The sequence below is a fragment of the Malania oleifera genome, chromosome 2 (genome assembly GCF_029873635.1).
Source record: "Malania oleifera isolate guangnan ecotype guangnan chromosome 2, ASM2987363v1, whole genome shotgun sequence".
Lineage (NCBI taxonomy): Eukaryota > Viridiplantae > Streptophyta > Magnoliopsida > Santalales > Ximeniaceae > Malania > Malania oleifera.
The window spans coordinates 95794603-95816589 of record NC_080418.1 but is presented as its reverse complement, the minus strand read 5'-3'; the positions used below and the strand labels follow the sequence as shown (position 1 = coordinate 95816589).

The 21987-nt window shown below is 35.5% G+C and overlaps 1 protein-coding gene across 1 annotated transcript in view; it reads left to right on the top strand.

Annotated features, from left to right (window-relative positions):
• The first annotated feature begins 5262 nt into the window (after positions 1-5262).
• Positions 5263-21987, top strand: part of LOC131148509 (oxygen-dependent coproporphyrinogen-III oxidase, chloroplastic) — a 31618-nt gene continuing 14893 nt past the window's right edge. The window contains exons 1-2 of the mRNA XM_058098228.1: positions 5263-6084; positions 6280-6355. Of these exons, the coding sequence (XP_057954211.1) occupies positions 5494-6084; positions 6280-6355 (667 nt within the window). The 5' untranslated portion in view covers positions 5263-5493. The remainder of the gene's footprint in view (positions 6085-6279; positions 6356-21987) is intronic.

The window sequence follows — 21987 nt, the reverse complement described above, 5'->3', positions numbered from 1 at the left end:
CATTGAGCTTTAATTCATATCATATGTGAGTGCATTATTTGGTTGAGCATATTGGTACATATCTGCTTAGTGTAAGAAGCATATTTCCGTGTACGCAAAATTATATTGTTTGTTGTATTCCAGGAATGGGCCTGAAGAGGGAGACTAACCCTATTGTATAGTCCTGGATTGGCTTAGACCCGGTTAGGAAAGTTAGGTGCATCATCCTGGTAAGGTGTAGGTTGAGGTTAGTCTCGTTTATTGACCTGGTTGTAACCGGTGCCGCTCCACCTATTAAGTGAGCATTAGTGAAATCCTTATGCTGGTGAGCCACGGCAGGGACATAAGCACAATTGGTCGAAACCCGATAACATATCTTGTGTCGGCTCTTTCTTTCTTTATACTTTTTATATTTCTGCAATTTAATTTATGCACATATATGTTTATATTTGGATAGTTATATGAATGTTGTGCATGCTTTAAATATTGTGAATGATTTGAAAATACTGAGTCTGCTGCATTTGTTTTAAATATTTGCTCAGTATTATTCAGTTGGGGTATTGGTATGTGCTTAGACAGACCCTAGGTTGGAATTACTGATTGTGGAATTGAAATCAACTTAGGAAATTTTAATTACCCAATTCACCCCCCCTTTTGGGTATACACCAAAGCTAACGATAATAATAATAATAATAATAATAATAATAATAATAATAATAATAATAATAATAATAATAATAATAATAATAATAATAAATATAATAATACTAAGAATAGTCATAATAATAATTTTTGTTGGGTAAAAGGGAGTATGATGTTTGTTTGGTAAGAGTGCAAATGCAATGCTAGTTTTGAGTATAATAGTCATGAAATGCTAGAAGCAAATACGTATAATATTTTCTTTTGTTTCCTTCAAGCCTTGATGAAGTGATGTGATATTCCTAGACTAAATTTGATGAGAAGGAGATAGTGAATGTATATTTGCCTTTTAGTTGAATTTCATGTCATGAATGTGTTGGATTTAATGAAAATAAAATGTTCTTTCAAAGTAGGTACATGATGCTTGGTTTTGATTTTCATGATGATGTATGTGTGAAATACGATGCAAATGAAATGATTTATGGAAACACTAATCTTAAACTAAACTATATGCAAGTGACAATTCTATGCAAATGCAAATGTCTGACTTGATGTAAATGATTTACTTAATGCAGATGAGGTTAAGCTTAACTATTGTTCTTGAACTAGACCTCAAGTAATGGATGAACTAAGTGTAAAGTGGAAATGCAATTTCAATTTAAAAAAAAAAAAAAGGTTTTTCAAAGACCTCATAAGAATACCATGCTCATTGAAGTATGATGTCCCAAATTGAATTGTGAAGCCACACTAACCTCGAATTTTGAAATTGGATGATTTCTTTTATTTTCTTGAACTTTGGGGCTTTGATTTGAAAAATGAATGCCTACTAGATGCAATGCATGTATGCTAACATTTGAGGATTGAATAAAAATTCCTAGTAGTATGAGTTTCATAGATCAAAAGACAAAGGAGGTAACCTAGTAGCATAATCTAAACTTGATGTGCTTCTCCTATGAGTATCTTTTCATTAAGAATGCAATTGATTGATTTATCATCCAACAAATTTATTTGCTTTTTCAAAGCTTCCTTTTATGAATCCGTAATCATTATGGACTTTTAAAGAAGTTGAAATACGTATTATGCAAAATCAAACACTATGATGCAATTGACTTGACCTATGAAATCTTGACTTTACTCGGTCCATCGATGAACATCCTAGTCCGAACTACCCCAATGTACATGGTTATGCTAAGTGTGTTTAAGTCACGTGTCTCTCCAATGACATTACGTCGATTTTCTACCCTAGTGTAAGGGTTGAGCTACAACACTTTAAATCTTTCATCTCATAATGACTTGATGTTGGGAGCTCAAACTCCTTTTGCCCTAATGTGACGCCCCGAACCCCTGTTGGGTCCGAGGGTTTGATTTTCCATGAATTAATTAATACAAGCAGCATAAGTAAATATAACCACAAATATTATACACCAGAGTACTAAACAATCGTATTTACATGGGTATCTAAAATAATAATATTTACATCATGTGAAATATAAGAACATTTTTAACTAGTATTATATAAACAATTATTCTAAACTACATTCTCTAATCCTGCCCTGATGCTCGCTATGCCTAATTTCTAGTACGTCCTGCATAGTTATCTGTAATGTAAAATAATAGTTGGGGTGAGATGATGCTCAGTAAGTAAAGACTAGATTATTATCAGTGTGTGGCTAAGATGAGCTTTATAGTGTAAAAATTTATTTAACAATTTAATTGTTAAAAACTGCATTTAAATAATTAGAAATCATAGTCGTATGCATATAACTATATATATTTCCATTTATAATTTTTCTTCACGTAATCATTTAGCCCTACTAAACGGGTCTCTGTTAACATATATGTGTATACTTTCTTTTACTGTAAATCATCATGCAGCCCCTTTAAATATGACCTTGTATAACTATATATATATATGCACACTTTTCCTTCAAAACATCATTTAGGCCAAATAAATGGCTCTAATCACCTAAATATATAAATATGTATTAAAAAACTCCTTTTGCCCTGTGGGTGTCATGTTTACCCCCATGATTGAGTTGTGCGGTCCGAAAACTGGATTTAACTGGTTGGCCAAACAAACTAAATCAAATTGTAACATCATCTGTAAGTGAGATTTTCCTTATTATGTCCTGGTTCGGAACCATGTATGCACTCAAAAGAAATCCACTACCATCCACCAACACTTACACAATAGTGTGGTTGCACTCATAATCCTCTGTAGGTTACGGTACCGAGCATTCATAACATTCGAGCCATCAAGGTTCTTAAAACATACAATTATAATTTATATAATAAAAACAGTATCATAAAAATCCCATCATTTCTTAATATAAAACTTGTATTAAAATCTCATCATTATTCACAATAAAACATATAATAAATATAATACTGTAAAAATCTCATACTTGCTCATTTATGCAATAAGATAAGCTCATGCCACACGATGTACGTGCTAATCATTATTATAATTTTATAAATTACCTGAGAAAATTTAGAATATTTCTTAACAAAATATACTCAGTTATATTTAAATAAAAAACAAATATGATCAAATCCACGTATTTTAATTTAACTCATATATATTTAAATAAAAAGCGGATATGATCAAATCCATGTGGTTTAATTTAACTCAGGTATATATTCAAGTAAAACAGATATAATTAAATTCACGTACTTAATTTAAATTAGGTATATTTATGAAAAATCTAACATAATTTAGCCAACTTACATTGCTCTATTCGGCCAATGTGATAAAATAATAAATTCCTAAAATGAGTTTAGAATTAGTAGGAGAGTAAGAATTTTAAGTGTACCAAAAATTCTCCGTTCACCACTAAATCTTTTTCCTCACTTTTCCCTTTAATTTCTCTTTGAAATTTCCTATAAAAATGAATTTAGAAAGTAATCATATTTATAGGGAATTGGGAAAATGACATCTTTGTAATTTGTTGAAAATGGACAAGCTTGCAGAAGAGGTGAGGTGCATGACATTATCTTGCTTTAATGCATGCAAATGGGATGGGGTTAGGATGAAATGAATTTATGTTGGGGGGAGAGGGGTTTGTTTTGCATGCATGGAGAGGGGAGCTTGTTTTAATGCAAGCTAACAAAAAGGAAAAAGGGGATGAGATTGTACGTGCATGTGTGAAGTGTGATCAGATTGAATTTCAAATTCAATATGATATATTGAATGCATTCACATCCTATTTAATATTATTATATTATATTATCCTTTATCTTTATCCTTTTATATATATATATATACACACACACACATAATATTATATAATTAATTAATTAATTATTTATTTAATTTAATAATAATAATTTATTTATTAATTTTTTATACTTACGTGTATATTATTTTTGGGGTTGTTACACCCAATGTATTTTCTTAAGTTATTGTTATAAAAAGGGTCTATGTAGCTAGACCCTTACATCAAAACCTTCATTCTCTCATTTTGGTTAGGCTTGTGCTTTGCAGTTATGACATCTTTTTACTTTTTGGATGAACTCAATGAACCAAAGCGCATATGCTTGCCTTCAATCTTTCAAATGAATACTTCCCATCATAATTAACTGAACACTTCGAAATAACTAATTCTTGTTGACTCTTGGCTGCCTCACTCTTTATTGAAATGACAACAAAATTGTAACCAATATTAAATGTTCATTTTTTAAGATTATTTATAAGTAAATAGTTTGGAAGCTCGCCTTTTTATCTAAGACACCACCACCACTGCAACCAACAAAAATAATAAAAAACAACCATTCCTTAAATTATAGTAGGTGGGGTCGATTACATGAATCCTTTTCAACCACTACAACAACTAGTTTATTTTTGTTGATTTAAGATTGTTAGATTGTTATATTTTTCCTTTTGTGCATGCAGTTTGAATTTTTTTTTTAAATAAATGTTGGTGGACTCTTTTCCTATCATTATTTTCTTCCATATTTTGATAGTTTGAATTGACATTCTTTATTTGTGCAAAGTTTGTTCACTGGATTATATCCTGCATTAGCTTGTGCTAATATTTATTGAACCTTATCCGCTATAAACTAAAACTGCACATTTGGTACGTAAAAATATAATGAAATTAACAAAATGATTCTAGATAACGAGTTTATAAACAAATCACGACTCATTTTTAAAATTCTATTATACAAACTTTAGAACTCACTCATTGTTATTAAAAATGATAAAAAAGATTTATGAGTTAAAATTAAAAGCAATCAATTTAAATACTCTTAATATCTTAATATCTAATGTAAAAAAAAATCGTTGAAATTTCTTCAAATCTCTCAATAACCTAATACAAAAAAAATTCCAATTATTGAACGTTGCATGAGCCATGCAAAAATTGCTGGTCCAAATAGTATTTTTTAAATGCTACCTGAAGAAGTTTTTTTTTTTTTTTTTTTCAGAAAAGAGGTTAAACCATTTAGCATTTTTTTTTATTTTTTTAAAATGCTGAATGGTTCAAGGTCTTCTTAGCTGTATCAATTGTGGAAATAAAGTTTTACTTGAATTTTTTTAAATATTTTTTATTTAAAATAAAATTAAATTAGAAAAAAAAACTCCTGCCATTCGCACCAATTCACCAATTCCCTACTTCTAAGGTTGGGTCACATCTCACGGGACCAGCTTGAAGTAGGAAAGTGCTGGTCGCGGACTCACCGTCCCGTGATGGTCGCGGGGTCATCACCATTCGCCAATCTAAAGTAATTTCCTATCACCAGCGGTGTAATGCGAAGGCAAATTGACTTGCTCTATCCCCTCAAATTTTCTCGCTTATCTTCTGCTTCAGCATCGTTCTTTTCGAAGTCAACGCATTCATATTTTCCAAGTGACCTGCCGGTGAACATCCACCAGCAATGCCGCCGGCTGCGGTCGCCCTCTCGGCTACACTGCGGATTACCCCTTGTTCATCTTTTCTCTCAATTCCAACCAGCAGCAACAGTAGGCACAGCAAAAACCTAAATCCCTCGTCGTTCATCACCGGTACCACCACCCATTCCCTCTCTCAATCCCGCGGAACCATCACAGTTGCTTCTACTTCTAATAGCATAGCGCGATGTGCGGTGGCGATTGAGAAGGAGACGCCGGAGAACGAACGTCCCCCCACATTTCTGCGAGCGAGTAATGAGAGTGAAACTGGAAGTGGGAGTATAAGGGGCCGATTTGAGAAGATGATAAGGGATGCGCAGGACAGCGTGTGCTCGGCGATCGAGGGGACGGATGGGGTTGGGAAGTTTAAGGAGGACGTATGGTCGAGGCCTGGTGGAGGGGGTGGCATCAGCAGAGTATTGCAGGATGGGGCAGTTTGGGAGAAAGCTGGAGTTAATGTCTCCGTCGTCTACGGTATTATGCCTCCCGATGCTTATAGAGCTGCCAATGTTTCTTCCTCCTCATCCTCCAATCTGAAAATTGGCCCCGTCCCCTTCTTTGCCGCCGGTATCAGCTCGGTAATTCATGCATTTTGATAAGTGCTTCTTCCTGGTTTAATCTCCTTGTACTTTTTTCAAAAGTGGTCATTGGCTCTATGCTCTTCTTCAACATGAAATTTGTAATTGAGAGGGATCTCTGCAGTCTACTGTGTGAAAATTTAGGTTCTTTGTAATCTTTTTCTCTTTTTTACTTAAGTATATATTTGCTTTCAGGTTTTACACCCAAAGAACCCTTTTGCCCCAACATTGCATTTCAATTATCGCTATTTTGAGACTGATGCTCCAGAAGGTACTGTCTCTCCTAGTTTCCTTAATGTTTTTTGCAGAAAGGCCTTGTGCTGATTTCCTAAGCTTGATTCTGTCAGCACAAGCACTTTTGTGCTAACTTCCCAATATCTACTATGTTGTGATGATGATTTTTAATTTCTCAAAATCAAATTGCATATAATTGTTTTAGATCTTTGCAGTTTTTAGTCATGCATCTGAGAATGGGTCAGTTTGTGCTGTTTCCATATCTGTTTATACATTAGAAACAACATGAACAAACATGCATTAGACACAAGCTATTATTTTTGTCCGTAAGCTGTTGTAACCCTAGTTTCCAAGATAACTAGCTTAAAGATATTGTCAAATTTAACTAGTGAAATTAGGTTCTGATGTACTAATAGATATAGTGTTGCTGTTCTAAGTTTGAAGCACCACACAAAATAGACTTTATAGGTTGTGGCAAAATGATCCTCCTATAAAAAGAAGAAACCAAAATAGACTAGAAAGCAATCAAAATTAAACTGCCTTCCAACCTCTTTAAAAGTCGAGAAAGGAACCCTTTTAAAACTGCCAGCTGCAAGAGAAGCCTTGTATTGAATACTGTCTAAAGCAAAGTATCAGAATACATTTTCTTAAAAAAGATAGAAACACTCCTTTCCATCCAAATTCCCATTAAACTGCAAATACGGCATTAGTCCACAAGACTAAATGTTGGCCCGTGTGTGCGTCTAGAGGGGGGGCGAATAGATGATTTTCACGGATATGTAAATTTTCTACAAAATAAAATAACTTGGCAAGAAGCAAGTGAAATATATCACAATTATTTCAAAGCAAATAAACACAAACAAATAAATGGATGAGGGAGAGAAAAGCTCAACATAGCGATTTAACGTGGTTCGGCACCAAGCCTACGTCCACGCCTTGACACCAACTCAAGGATTCCCAAATCCACTATATGATTTCCTTTCAAGACGGAGAAGCCTTTACAACGAGGGAACCACTCCCAGTTGCTTACCAAGAGCTCAACCAAGGTGTTCACCAAGAATCACCTTACAATGGCTCACAAAGAACCTCCAAGGTGTATAATGAGTCAATAGCAAATAGATACAACTTGAAATGCTCCTTCTTGAGCTAATATTACAAGTAGAAACCTCACACTACTCTCTTTTGCAAATGATGTGTAAACAAGAATAAGGGGCAAGAGAGCTTGAGAGCAAATATGAAACCTAGAATGAATGCGCAATGAATATTCTCAACAACCAATGCTCAATCAATATAGTTAATGAATGCTAATGGTCGCTGGCTAGCCGTTGGGCATCAATGGAGATAAGACAAGGCAAAAACTAGCCGTTATCGTACATTAAATTTCTGTCTGCCGCAGTCATTAGTCGACGAGTCCATGGACTAGTCGACGAGTCACACACATGCACTGGTTGACGAGTGCCCTTTTCTCGTCGACGAGTCTTCTCTGCAAGTCTCAGGACCTCCTAGTTGACGAGTGCCCTGTTCTCGTCGACGAGTTACCTGCATACACTAGTTGACGATTTCCCTGTTCTTGTCGACGAGTCACCTCTGCAATCTTAGGTAGGCCTCGGGATCTCCTAATCGACGAGTGCCCTGCACTAGTCGACGAGTCCCCTTCATACACTAGGTGACGGGGCCCCTGATCTCGTTGACGAGTCACATGTTTTACTACAAAAATAAGTCTCTAAATGTACTAGGACAAGTTCAAATGAAGTGGGTTTGTTCTAATTAAAATCCAACCTTGTCCAAATGTAGTTTTGACCAAGTATAAGATGTCTTGGTTAATAAAACATATTTGAAAACTTGTTTTGACATTTTATGCAATGGTGTGACTTGGTATGCAAGTATTAACTCGGTTTTAATGTTCTAAACTGATATGAACTAATTGCATATGCAATTGCTCAGCTCTTGCAAGGTATTCTTATACGCATCACACACACAAGAGTTACAAAGCAGTTCCTACTTCTCACACAACCCAACAAATATGTAAACAAACAAAAGACTTTATATATGCTCTGGTTGGCTGTGCTTCGGGTGTTTCATGTATGTGCTTTGGTAAAGGCCTTTGCTCATTGCCTCCTCAATAAACGTCTGAACCTTGTGCTTGCTTTAGTGTTGACCTGTATACCTGAACTTAATTTGGGAATGTAGATTAGGTAACTTGAGGGTCGCTAAGGGGTTGTTATCATCAAAACCAACTGGAATGAGAAGCCTTAGCCACTAGGGCTAACATTCTCCCCATTTTTGATGATGACAAACCATTGGTGCTCTTTTGAAAGATTTTTCTTAAAAATGCCCCCCCCTTAAGATATGCATACTTGTTTGAAAAATTTTGAAAAATTTCTCCGTCTAACTGTATGCACTTTATGCATGATTTGAAAGCATTTTTCCAAAAGAAATTAGTATATCAATAGTACAGTTTAGCAGGATTCCCAATGTCAACACAAGTAGTTTAGTATGTCCAACACAAGCAGTTCATTATGTCCAATACAAGCAGTTTAGCAGTTTAGTAGGCAATCAAGTTAAGCAATGACCATTAAGCATAAAACATCAATTCAGTACAACGGAATCCATAAAAAGTTGTTTTTCATTAGCATGTATCATGCTCACTAGATAGTGGAACAACACCGAATTCATGACACAGTAAATACAAAAAAAATACAACCATAAGTGTGAGTATGTCAGTCAGCCATACAAGATTTTTTTTTTTTTTTTTTTCAATACAAAAATTTTGTTCTCCCTTCCTAACTTTCTTCCAAAAAAATAATCTTTCTAAAACACAATTTCTTCTCCCCCTTTGCCATCATGAAAAACAAACGAGAGGACCCTATGGGTTGCGGCGGAGATGCTCAAGAATAGTAGCTAAATTAGAATTGATGTGAGTCATGTGAGCCTCTTGAGCTTGAATGGCTGCGCGGTGTTCCTGCTGTATGGACGTCATTTCTAGCTCAAGTCTGTCAAGGTGCTCCAAAATGGGATCAGCCGGTTGTGCCTTAGGAGCAACCTCCTCAAGAGCATCAGGAAGGAATTGTCCTTCGGCTGCCGTGTCCGCTTCCATAGCGGCTTCCACTTCTTCTTCCGGTTCGCCAACCAGTTCTGCAGATTTCCTCCAAATCCTGTCCTAATCATCCCTCACAAAGTGCATCCTATGAAGGGCGGCCTCAATGTAAATGTCTTCCGGAGAAGGTACTACATTAGGCATGCCGGCTTGAATAATTTCGAAATGATCAAAGAATTTGGTAAGCAACATCCATGTGGCAAACACCCTTTTTTCCTTTTAGAATTCTCTTCCACATGCTGAATAATTACAGTTGGCAAATATATTCCCCGGCCATTCCATAGACAAAACATAGCAAAGACGTCGCCAAGTGTTACCCAGTCTCGCCCTCCTTGTCGCGGCGAGAAATTGTAGGTAATCATATGATGTAAAACTCTAAATTCGACTGTTAGTTTCTTAGATTTTGGTTTTGCTAGTTTTGGAATATCCAGATTGCCTGTCACTAATTTCAATGCATCGTGTGAGTCAAACCAGTCGTAGCCCGTAGGCCACATTGCCTTGGGAAGGCTTTGAACAAGGTTAAATTCACAAGATAAGACCTCAAAAAAGGTTTGATCAGTTAACCTAATGATTTTCCCTCTAACGGCGGAGTAAGCTGCACAACCTTGGGATGATGGAACAAAATTTGTGTAGAACTCCCTAACTAATTCAACATAGACGGGCTCATCCAAAGTAAACAAAGCTTCCCATCCTACAGCTTTGATCTTGTCTAACAAGGTAGAGAAGTTATCCTTAAGAAATTTTAACGGAATGATCTTACCGAATACTATATTCCGCTTATAGATGTCGTTGTTGTATCGGTACTTAGCCTCTGAAGACACAAATCGCATGCCTGCATCTTTGGCCCCTTTGTGTGCTTGCTCAGAGGTGGGATTTCGAGAAGAACCCTTGCCAATCTTAGGCTGTCAGGAAGAGCCGACGGCTTTTCTCTTGGAGCGTGATGCCATGGAGTTCGTTATAGGGCTTGAAGATGTTGGGATGAGAGATTAGGGCTCAGATGGCTGTGAAGAGAGGAAATGGGAGAGAGTTGGGGTTTTTAGGGCTCGAAGGGTTTTGTTTTGGGCTCTGGAATTTTAATTTGCCCGTCAGGGCTCGTCGACGAGTGACACAAGCTAGTCGACGAGTGGCTTGTTATTACTCGTCAACGAGAGCCTTTGGCTCGTCAATGAGTGCAGTAAAAATTGCTGCCTTGTAATTTCAAATCTGAGCCAATAAAGACCAAGAGTGATTTGGGTGTTTTAACATAAGTCCTTGAAAGTGCACGTACCCAACTCATGTCTAATTTTGCTGAATCTTTCCTCATTTAGGGGTTTTGTAAGAGTATCTGCTAATTGATTTTCAGTGTTAACATATACTAGCTCAATGTCCCCTTTTTGCACGTGGTCTTGAATGAAGTGATGCCAGATTTCGATATGTTTAGTCCTAGAGTGTAGGCACGGGTTTTTCGAGATGTTTATGGTGTTGGTGTTCTCACAATGAATTGGAGTTCCTTTTGCTAAAACTTTGAAATCCTTGAGTTGCTGCTTCATATATAACGCTTGAGCACAACAACTACCGGCTGCTATATATTCATCCTCGGTGGTTGAAAGGGCAACTAAGGTTTGCTTCTTGCAAAACCATGAAACGAGAGTGTCCAAGAAAGTGACACGTTCCACTAGTACTCTTCTTATCGGTTTTGCATCCCCTATAATTAGCATCTGAATAGTAGGTTGGATTATATGGGGCGCTTTTCGGGTAGAAAAGCCCTAAGTCATGTGTACCTGCTAGATACTTGAAGATTCTCTTAATGAAATTTAGGTGGGATTCCTTGGGACATGATTGGAACCTGGCGCATAGGCAAATGCTAAACATGATGTCTGGCCTACTGGAGGTCAGATAAAGAAGACTGCCAATCATCCCACTATATAGTTTTTGGTCAACCTTTTTACCGTTCTCATCTTTATCAAGCTTTGTTGTTATACTGTTTTTCCCATTTCTAAACCAAACTTTTTGAGCATATCTTTTCCGTATTTAGCTTGATTTATGAATATTCCATTTTTCAACTATTTAATTTGTAAGCCAAGGAAGAAGGTTAATTCGCCCATCATACTCATCTCAAATGTATCCTACATAGTTCGAGCAAATTCTTTACGCATATTTTCGTTTGTAGCACCAAAAATGATATCATCTACATAAATCTGTATGACAGACATATCATTTCCCTTATGTTTTAAGAACAAGTTAGTATCAAATTGTCCTCTTGTGAAACCATCTTCCAAGAGAAATTTATTTAAACGTTCATAGCATGCTTTTGGTGCTTGTTTAAGTCTATATAGGGCTTTTGAGAGTTTAAATACATGTTCAGGGTGAGTATGACTCTCAAAACTTGGGGGTTGTCGAACATATACTTCTTCATTAATATATCCATTTAGAAATGTACTCTTGACGTCCATTTGAAATAGTTTAAAGTCTTTGAAACAAGAAAATGTAAGTAACATCCTAATAGCCTCAAGTCTTGCTACAGGGGCATAAGTTTCATCATAATCAATACCTTCTTGTTGGTTATACCCTTGTGCAACTAGCCTTGCTTTGTTTCTCACAATGTTACCATCTTCATTTTTCTTATTCCTAAACACCCATTTTGTGCCTATTATCGTTGCGTCATTGGGTTTAGGAACCAAGTCCCATATTTTGTTTCTTTCGAATTGGTCAAGTTCTTCTTGCATGGCAATGATCCAATTTTCATCATTTTCAGCCTCAAAATTTTTGGGTTTAATTTGGGATATGAAAGCTATGTTATTGCATCCACTTCTCAGGTGTGATCTAGTATTTACTCCCTTAGATGGATTTCCTATGATGAGCTTAGTTGGATGGTTTCTGACAAATTTCCAAGCTCTAAGGAGTTCTTGATCTATTTCTGCAGATTCCTCCGGAGGTGATGACTCTTGATGATCATTTTTGATTTCTTAGGAACTTTCTTCTTGTTCGTTATTTATCTTGAGTTGCTCAAGTTCCTTTTCAATTCTCATGTTAGGTAGTTATTTGATCATCTTCTTCCAAGTCAGCTGTTGCTTTGGGTGCATACGGATTTGATTCATCAAAAACAACATGAGTTGACTCTTGAACAGTTTGGGTTCTTTTATTAAATACTCTATAAGCCTTACTGTTTATTGCATACCCTAGGAAGATCCCTTCATCAGATTTTGAGTCAAATTTTGCTAGGTGATCTCTATCATTTAGAATAAAGCATTTACAACCAAAAACTTTAAAGTGTGAGATGTTGGGTTTCCTACCCTTCCATATCTCATATGGGGTTTTGCCTATTTTGGATCTAATGATGATACGACTGCTAATGTAACAAGCTGTACTAATGGCTTCAACCCAAAAGTATTTTGGAAGCCTATGTTCATTGAGCATTGTTCTAGCCATTTCTTGGAGTGTTCGGTTTTTTCTTTCAACTACTTCGTTTTGTTGTGAAGTTTTTGGTGCGGAGAAGTTGTGTGACTAACCATTTTCATTACAGAAGTCTTCTAACTCTTTGTTTCTAAATTCTCTTCCCTATCACTCCTAATCTTAACAACAGGCATTCCTTTTTCATTTTGAACTTTTCCACAAAAATGAATGAAAGCATTGCAAGTATCACTTTTGTTTGCAAGAAATATAACCCAAGAAAATCTAGAGAAATCATCAATGATCACAAAAGCATACAATTTACCACTAATGCTTGCTACATCATTTGGCCCAAATAAAGCAAGGTGTATTAACTCAAGAGGTCTAGTTGTGGAAATCAATTTCTTGGTTTTGAATGAAGCTTTAATTTGTTTCCCATATTGACATGCATCACAAACTTTGTCTTTGACATAGTTTTCCTTTGGTAAACCATTAACTAGATCTTTAGTAGATAACCTATGCAATAAATCTACACTAGCATGACCAAGCCTCCTATGCCATAACCAACTAGATTCATTTGTAGCAGCCAAACATCTAATATCGCAAGAATTTATACATCAAATTCAATAGTGTAGATATTTGATTCACGTTTGCCTTCTAGTATAGTATTTCCATTCAAATCATTTATTAGGCATTGGGTGGACTAAAATATAACAATGAGTCCCTTATCACATAGCTAACTAATACTCAATAAGTTGTGCTTAAGTGTGTCAACAAGTGCAACATTTTCAATGGAAAGAGATGAATTACCTATTTTACCTTTATTGATGATTCTTCCCTTGGCGTTGTCTCCGAACGTCACGAACTCTTCTTTCTTGTAGTTGAGAGAGACAAATTTGCTAGCGTCTCCCTTCATGTGCCTTGAACACCCGCTGTCAAGGAACCACTTGCTCTTCGTCGAAGAGGTCTTCGAGCAAACCTGCAAAAAGAGTTGGTGATTTGTTTTGGTACCCAATTTTCCTTGGGTCCTTTGTGGTTAGAATTCTTGATCACCCACACGTACTTCTTTTCTTTTCCTCTGTTTCCGTTAAAAGGAAAAGTGAATCGTATATGACCATTTCTTTCACAGTATAAGCAAGTTTTATCAAACATGCAAAGGGTTTGGTTTGGGTGCTGGGTTTTTGCTTGGTAATGAGTTTCTTTTGACACATAGATTTGTAAAACCAATAGATTTGGATGATGAAAAGCCATAACCTAAACCTTCTTTGAAAATCCCAAATCTTTGAACTCCAAGTAATTTGTCAAAATTCTCTTTTCCATTGGTAAACTTATAAATGATTTTGCTTTGGTCCTCAATTTCCTTCTTCAGGGACAAGTTTTCCTTAAAGCTTTCATTAATTTGATTTTTCAAATTTTTTATTTTCTTTTGAAAAAACTCATGATCTATTCGAGAACTTTCAGTAAGTTCTTCAATTTTTGTACTCAAAGATGCCTTTTCTTCCTTTAAAGCAGAACAAAGACATATCTCTTTTCTCTTGCATTTTGAGTGTGTTTCTTCAAGATGTTTATTTCTCCTTTTAGTTGCAACTAACTCATCATAAAGCTTCCTACAATTTTCTTCCAATTCATCATAAGAAGGAAAATATTCATCATCAGAACTTACCTCATCTAGCTCATCTACCATGAAGCAAAAGTTTGCAACTTCTTCTTCGTTTTCTCCATCGGTTGAAGTTCTAGCTCGTCCTATTCGGTTGCATTCATAGCTTTGTACTTCTTCTTGTCTCCTTGCTGATTGTTGCCTTTGTTTTTGAATTGTGGGCAATCAGCCATTCGGTGTCTGGTCTTTTTACAATTGTAACACCTTATGTTTGACTCTCTTTTCTCCTTTTGCTTTCCAACCTGTTTGTTCAACAAAAACTTTCTGAATCTTCTTGTGAGGAGAGCTGATTCATCTTCATTGTCACTCTCTTCTTCTTCCTCCACAATTTCTTTTTGACTTGTTGCCTTCAGGGCTATCCTTGGTGCCTTTTTCGGTTTTTCCACTTCAAGTACGGCATTTTTCTTTTTGATCTCATGTCATGAGAGACCTGATGAGCTCATCAAGTGTGACCTTTGAAAGATCCTTTGCTTCTTCAATGGCTGTAGACTTTGCATGTCGTGATTCCAGCAAAGAACAAAGCACTTTCTGCACACTGTCTTCCATAGAGTATACCCTACCAAGTGCTTTCAAGCCATTTGTTATATGTGTAAATCATGTAAACATGGAAGCAATTGACTCACCTTCTTCCATTTTGAACATTTCATATTCTTTAACCAACATATAAATTTTTGACTTTTTAACTGAGACGTACCTTCATACGTTACCTGGAGCTTTTTCCACGTTTCCTTTGCGTTGTTGCATCCGCAAATATGGTTGTATTCTTCATCACTTGCAGCACAAAAGAGAAAATTCTTTGTTTTGTAATTTAGTTGAACTAACCTTGATTCTGTGTCCGACAACTTCTCGATTGGTTTAAGCTCACCTTTGTCATCCTTGAACATGTAATCTCCTTAGGTGATCACATTCCACATTTTCAAGTCGTATGATTAGATGAAGATTGTCATTCGGTCCTTCCATGCCGGATAGTTGCTTCCGCTAAACTTTGGTGGATGATCAACAGGTTGTCCTTGGGAAAACATATCCGCCATGATCTTTGCGCTCTAGATGTTACTTTGAAGGTCTAGCGATTGGCTCTGATACCACTTGTCGGCCCGTGTGTGCGTCTAGAGGTGGGGATGAATAGACGTCTATGCCTTGAGACCAACTCAACGATTCCCAAATCCCATATGATCTCTTTTCAAGATGGAGAAGCCTTTACAACAAGGAAACACTCCCAGCTACTCACCAAGAGCTTGACCAAGGTGTTCACCAAGAATCACCTTACAATGGCTCACAAAGAATCTCCAACTTGAAATGCTCCTTCTTGAGTTGATATTACAAGTAGAAACCTCACACTACTCTCTTTTGAAAATGATGTGTAAACAAGAATAAGGTGCAAGAGAGCTTGAGAGCAAATATGAAACCTAGAATGAATGCACAATGAATATTCTCAACAACCAATTCTCAATCAATATACTTAATGAATACTAATGGGGTATATTTATGGCCAAGAAGACGAGCAAGTTGCTGGCTAGCCGTTGGGCATTAATGGAGATAAGACAAGGCAAAAACTAGCCGTTATCGCGCATTAAATTTCTTTTTGCCGCAGTCACTAGTCGATGAGTCACACACATGCACTAGTCGACGAGTGCCCTGTTCTCGTTGACGAGTCTTCTCTACAAGTCTTAGACTGGTCTTGGGGTGCCCTGTTCTCGTCGACGAGTCACCTACATACACTAGTCGATGATTCCCCTGTTCTTGTCGATGAGTCACCTCTGCAATCTTAGGTAGGCCTGAGGATCTCCTAGTCGATGAGTGCCCTGCACTAGTCAATGTCCCCTTCATACACTAGTCGACGAGTCCCTTGTTCTCGTCGACGAGTCACTTGTTTTACTACACAAATAAGTCTCTAAGTGTACTAGGACAAGCTCAAATGAAGTGGGTTTGTTCCAATTAAAATCCAACCTTGTCCGAATGTAGTTTTGACCAAGTATAAGATGTCTTGGTTAATAAAACATATTTGAAAACTTGTTTTGATATCTTATGCAATGGTGTGACTCGGTATGCAAGTATTAACTCGGTCTTAATGTTCTAAACTGATATGAACCAAATGCATATGCAATTGCTCAGCTCTTGCAAGGTATTCTTATATACATCACACGCACAAGAAATTGAAGGAGATGTTATGCATAGAGTTGCGCAGGCTGGGTAAAATAGAGAAGTGTTTTGGGTGTGTTGTGATATCATTTCTACCCTTAAAATTAAAAGGAAAGTTTTATAGGACGACTATAAGACCAACTATGCTGTGTGGATTAGAATGTTAGACAACTAAGAAACAACATATACAAATTTTAAAAGCTGCCGAAATGAGAATGCTAAGGTGGATGAGTGGTATAATGTTAGAAGATAAATTAAGGAGGGAACATATTTGTAGACTATTGAGTATAATACCTGTAGAAGATAAGATAAGGGAGTGGCAGCTTATATGGATTGGGGATGTGCAATGTAAGCTAAATAGTGCACTTGTGAAGAGGAGTGAGGTAGTTACTCTTAGTAGTAGAAGGGGTAGGGATAGTGGGACTTGAAGCTTGATTTGTTGTTGTGGTTGTAGATAAATTATTTTATTAAATTAATTTATATATTTCTATATTATATAAATCAAAGTAACTAAATTACAAAATATAAGAATTATAGTAAAATGACTAGTATAATTTATAATTCTTATGATTTAATAAATATATTTATCTATAAAATTTAATTAGATAATTATTAAACATAATTTGTAAAATAATAGTAATAATTTTTATTATTAAATTACAAGTTTCCCAAAAATGAATATTGTTGGCTAAAATTATGAGTGAACATCCATAAGGTGCAGGGAACTAGGGTTCCACTGGTTGCTGCTAAATCTTGCAGAGGTGGCTAGGGCTGCAAAAGGGGACGATGAGGCTAAGAAGTCTGGGCCTGGTCATCTGGTATGAGAAAGGTGGTGCTTGTTTTTTAATAAAAGTTGGGTCATTTAATAGAACAGGCCCAGTGTTTTGACTTTTGACAAGAATGCTATGGGCCTTTCTCTGGATTCAAAAGAAGTCTCTTATAAACAGGGGTTTTCTCAAATAGGCCTTGTATCTAAAATGGCCCAGGGCAAGGATACAGGTTTTCAGGGCTTGTTTCTGAACAAGTCCATTTACCTAGCCAAAAATTACACACAGGAGATGTGGGTATTCATCAAGATGGTAATGAAATACAAAATCTTTCTTCAGCTCTCCACAGTATAGAATGGATCAACATTCAGATAAGTATAGAATGGATCAACATTCAGATCGTAATCAGGATGATTTTCATTTGGTTTTGTAATCAATTTGTGAAGAAAATGATGATAATAGAAGTGGCAGATTGGCTTTTAATTCTGGTTTTGCAGAGGGATTAGAGGCTGGTGTCAACAGGATTAATAAAAAAGAAGAAGCTAGATTGGGTAGGAAATCTGGTGTTTCAGGATTTAATTCTGAAAAACCTAAGGGTCCTAAGGTGCATGCTCGTCGGGAGGCTGCAATGGTGGGTGCGGAAATGAAGAAATTATATGAAGCAAAAAGAGAGCATTCCGATGAGATAAGGCCAAAGATCATAAGGAGAAATTCTGAAGGAGAGTTGAGCATTGCGGAAGATACACTTGCTAAGATGAAGGATATAGCAAGTGATGGAGTTTGCAAAGGAGGCTACAAAATGGGAATTTTTCAGACAACGATAGTGACAACATCAGCGAGTTTGACTATGATGATGGTTTGTTGTTGGAAGAGATTTGGGACAATATGATTATGGATATGTTTCTTATTCCTGCAACATTCTCGGGGACCTATCATATGTACATCCTGCCCGATTGGAAGCATTGGAGGAGGTTCCTATTTTTAAGAATGAAGGGTTGGATAATAAACTGCAGTGCAATGAGGGAGTTTTACCTACACCAGTGGAAGTGATTTACAGGAAGGACTAAGAAGCCCAAGATATAATGGACAAACTGGATTTAAAAATGTGTGATGCTGGTGGAATTGAAGTGCACTTTTATGGGTGTAAGTACAAAGCGAAAGGTCAGATGGAGCTTGCAAATTTAAAGTGCTCAGTGAATTGTAAAGGAAAGGGATTGAAGAGGGGTTTTCTTGGTTAGGAGTACTTTTCCATCAGTTTTTATTTTTATTTGTAATTTTTTAATTTTCATCTTTATTATTATTTTTTGTTTTGTTTAGTTTTCAAGTGGACCTCTTGTCCCCTTAGGTTGTAACTTCTCTTTCTCAATTGGATATACCTTTTTTATTATCGAAAAAAAACAGTACTTAAAAAATACACCATAATTTAAGTGGCTTTCTGTAAGCGATCTATGATGACTAATGGCGCTTTCTGTAAGTGCTCATACTATTTTACAATGGCAAACCTCCAAACGAGTGGTGCTGTAATCTGGTAATGGCACCCCTAATTCCTTCAATCACTGATCAGCCCCGCAACTAAGACACAAATTTTCTGATTGTGAACTACTTGAGCAGCCTTCGCCTCTCTTTTCTTCCATCACCACCTTACACCACGATTGAGGAACTGAAGTGCTTGCAAAGCCTGCTCCTTCAAAATCGTCACAAATTTCCTTTGCAAATTCACATCACTCATTCTCAAAGCTTCACCATCCAATTTCTTTTACAACTCCAAGAATGAACACCGAAAAATTCTTACCTTTACCCCTCAGCCGTAATTCCAAAATTAAAATCAAAATTAAACGATCATATAAAATTAAATATAATTAAAATAAAAATATACATAAATTTTTAAAAATAATAATAAAGCCCAATATAAAATACTTTTACTATTTTTCAATTGTCATGTCTAATAAAATTTTTATTGTAAATTAAAATTTGAAACTAGAACAATTAAGTAAAACAATTATAATAATTTTTTTTTTACTGTAGTAAATTTTTTTAATGTGCATTATTTTTTATTTGGCCTGCAACAAGGAGGAAGAAATTAAGGAGCCGTTTCATATTACTGTAAAAAATTAGAGAAACGAAACCAGAAATGAAAACCAAAAATCAGAAATGGAAACTAAAAACTAGAAATCAGCAACCTGTTTGGTTAAAATTTATAAAACTAATAAAAATTTAAAATTTAATAAAAAAAAAAAATCTCATTTTCATCTTTAAATCAAAATATTATAAAGATATGATTAAAATAATAAAATTAAAAATAATACACATTAAAAAAATTACTATAATAAAAATAAAATTTATTATAATTATTTTACTTAATTGTTCTACTTTTAAAATTTACTTTACAATAAAAATTTTATTAGACACGACAATTGAAAAATAATAAAAGTATTTTATAAGTGGCTTTATTATTATTTTTAAAAATTTATGTATATTTTTATTTTAATTATATTTAAATTTATATGATTGTTTAATTTTGATTTCAATTTGATAGTGTATAAAATGAATAATTTAACCCAAAAAAACTATTTTTGGATATTAAAATTTTTAGTAGCAGGTTGCCAAAATAACTAAAAACCATAAAATCTGGTTTTCAGTTTTTTGGCAAATAGTTGAAAACCAGCAACAAAAATAGAAAACTGACAGCGGAAACAAACGCGTTTTTATAATCTATTTTTTCACGATAGAGAAACAGAAACAAAAAATAGGAAACAACAACAATACCAAACAGACCCTAAGTTAGCCTAGGTGAAAGTTTGACTACACAACATAGAGTCTTAACATTAGGTATACATACTAAAAAATGAAAGAGAGAGTAACATAAATCAACACTAGAGGACTAGGTGGTGGAGCTTGAAGGGAGAAAATATTTTAAAATTCAAAGATAAAATGATCAAAGAGTGTGATTGGACAATGGGGGTAAGATAGATGTGAATATTGTTTTAAAAAAATGGTCTACTCTATCTTTAAGATAGCAAAAGATATTTTAGGTGAGTCCAAATGAAGATACTTGGGTGGTAAAGAAATTTGGTGGTGGGATCAAGAAGTCCAAAAAGCCGTTAAGACAAAAAGAAACTTGTATAAAAATGAGGCAAAGTTGTAGAAATGTAAAAAACCTTGAAAAGGATAAAGAAAAAAAAAAAAATACAAAAAAGCTATTAGTGAAGCTAATTGTAGAGCTTATGATACTTGATATACTAGGCTGGATACAAAAGGAGAAAGAGACATTTATAAACTTGCTAGATATAGAGAAAGAAAATGCAAAGATTTAGGTAATGTAAAATGTGTGAAGGATGAGAATGATAATCTCTTAAGTAGAGAAGAATACATAAAAGAGAGGTGGCGGAGATAATTTGATAAGTTGTTTAATGAAAACCAAAATAAAAGATTGAACTTGGAATTGACAAATGAGGAGAAGATTAAAAATAGGATATTTATTTGCAACATTAGAGTCCTTGAAGTTTAGATGGCTTTAAAAAATATGAAAAGTGGGAAATCTATAGTACTCGATAACATACCAATTGAAGTTTGGAAATGTTTAGGGGATAAGGGAAATATGTGGTTAACTAATCTATTCAACATTATTACAAAAATCAAGAAAATTGTGGAGGAATGAAGGAAAAGTACTTTAATACCTTTATACAAAACCAAAGGCGATTTTCAAAATTGTAATAACTATTGCGGAATTAAGATTATAAGTCGTACAATGAAACTATGGGATAGGGTAATTGAACAAAGAATAAGACTAGATATGAGGGCTTCAGAGAATCAATTTGGTTTCATGCCTAAGAGATCGATGACAGAAACTATGTATTGTTTAAGAAGATTAATGGAAAAGTTTAGGGAAAAGTAGAGAAACGTGCATATGGTTTTTATTGACCTAGAGAAAGCATATAATAGAGTACCTACGGAAGTTCTTTGGTGGGTCTTAGAAACGAAGGGGGTATATAGTAGTTATATTGAGGTCATTAAGAATATGTATGAAGAGATTAAGACTAGCATTATGACTGTAGGAGGGGAATCTAGAGATTTTCCAATCAAAATAGATGTACATCAAGGTTCTACTTTGAATCCTTATTTTTTAACTCTAGTGATTGTTGAACTCATTGGGAATATCCAAAACGAGATCCCTTGGTATATGTTGTTTGCAGATGATATTGTCTTGATTGATGAAAGTAGGAGTGGAGTGAAATCTAAGTTAGAACTTTGGAAAACTGCTTTAGAGTCACAAGGTTTTTGGATAAGTAGGAATAAGATAGAATAGATGAAATGTAATTTCAGTCATAGTAGTCAAAAGCACGCCTGGGCGCGAGCCGCAGAGGGGTGACGAGGCCAGCGCCTCATCACTGGTGAGGCAAGGCGACCTTTAAAAGGTGCAGAGGGGCGCACCGAGGCGCGCTGATGCACCAGGCACCGTGAGTCGTGCCTTGAAAGTTTTGATGCTATTAGCCTATTAATAAAGAAAAAGCCAGAACGAGCCCTAGCCCTTGTTCAAATTGAACCAACAGATTCATCTGCAACTCTTTGAGCCAGCATGACACCAGCCAGAAGCCTTCTTCTTCGAACCTTCGAAGCAGCATGAAACCAGCAAGAGCCCT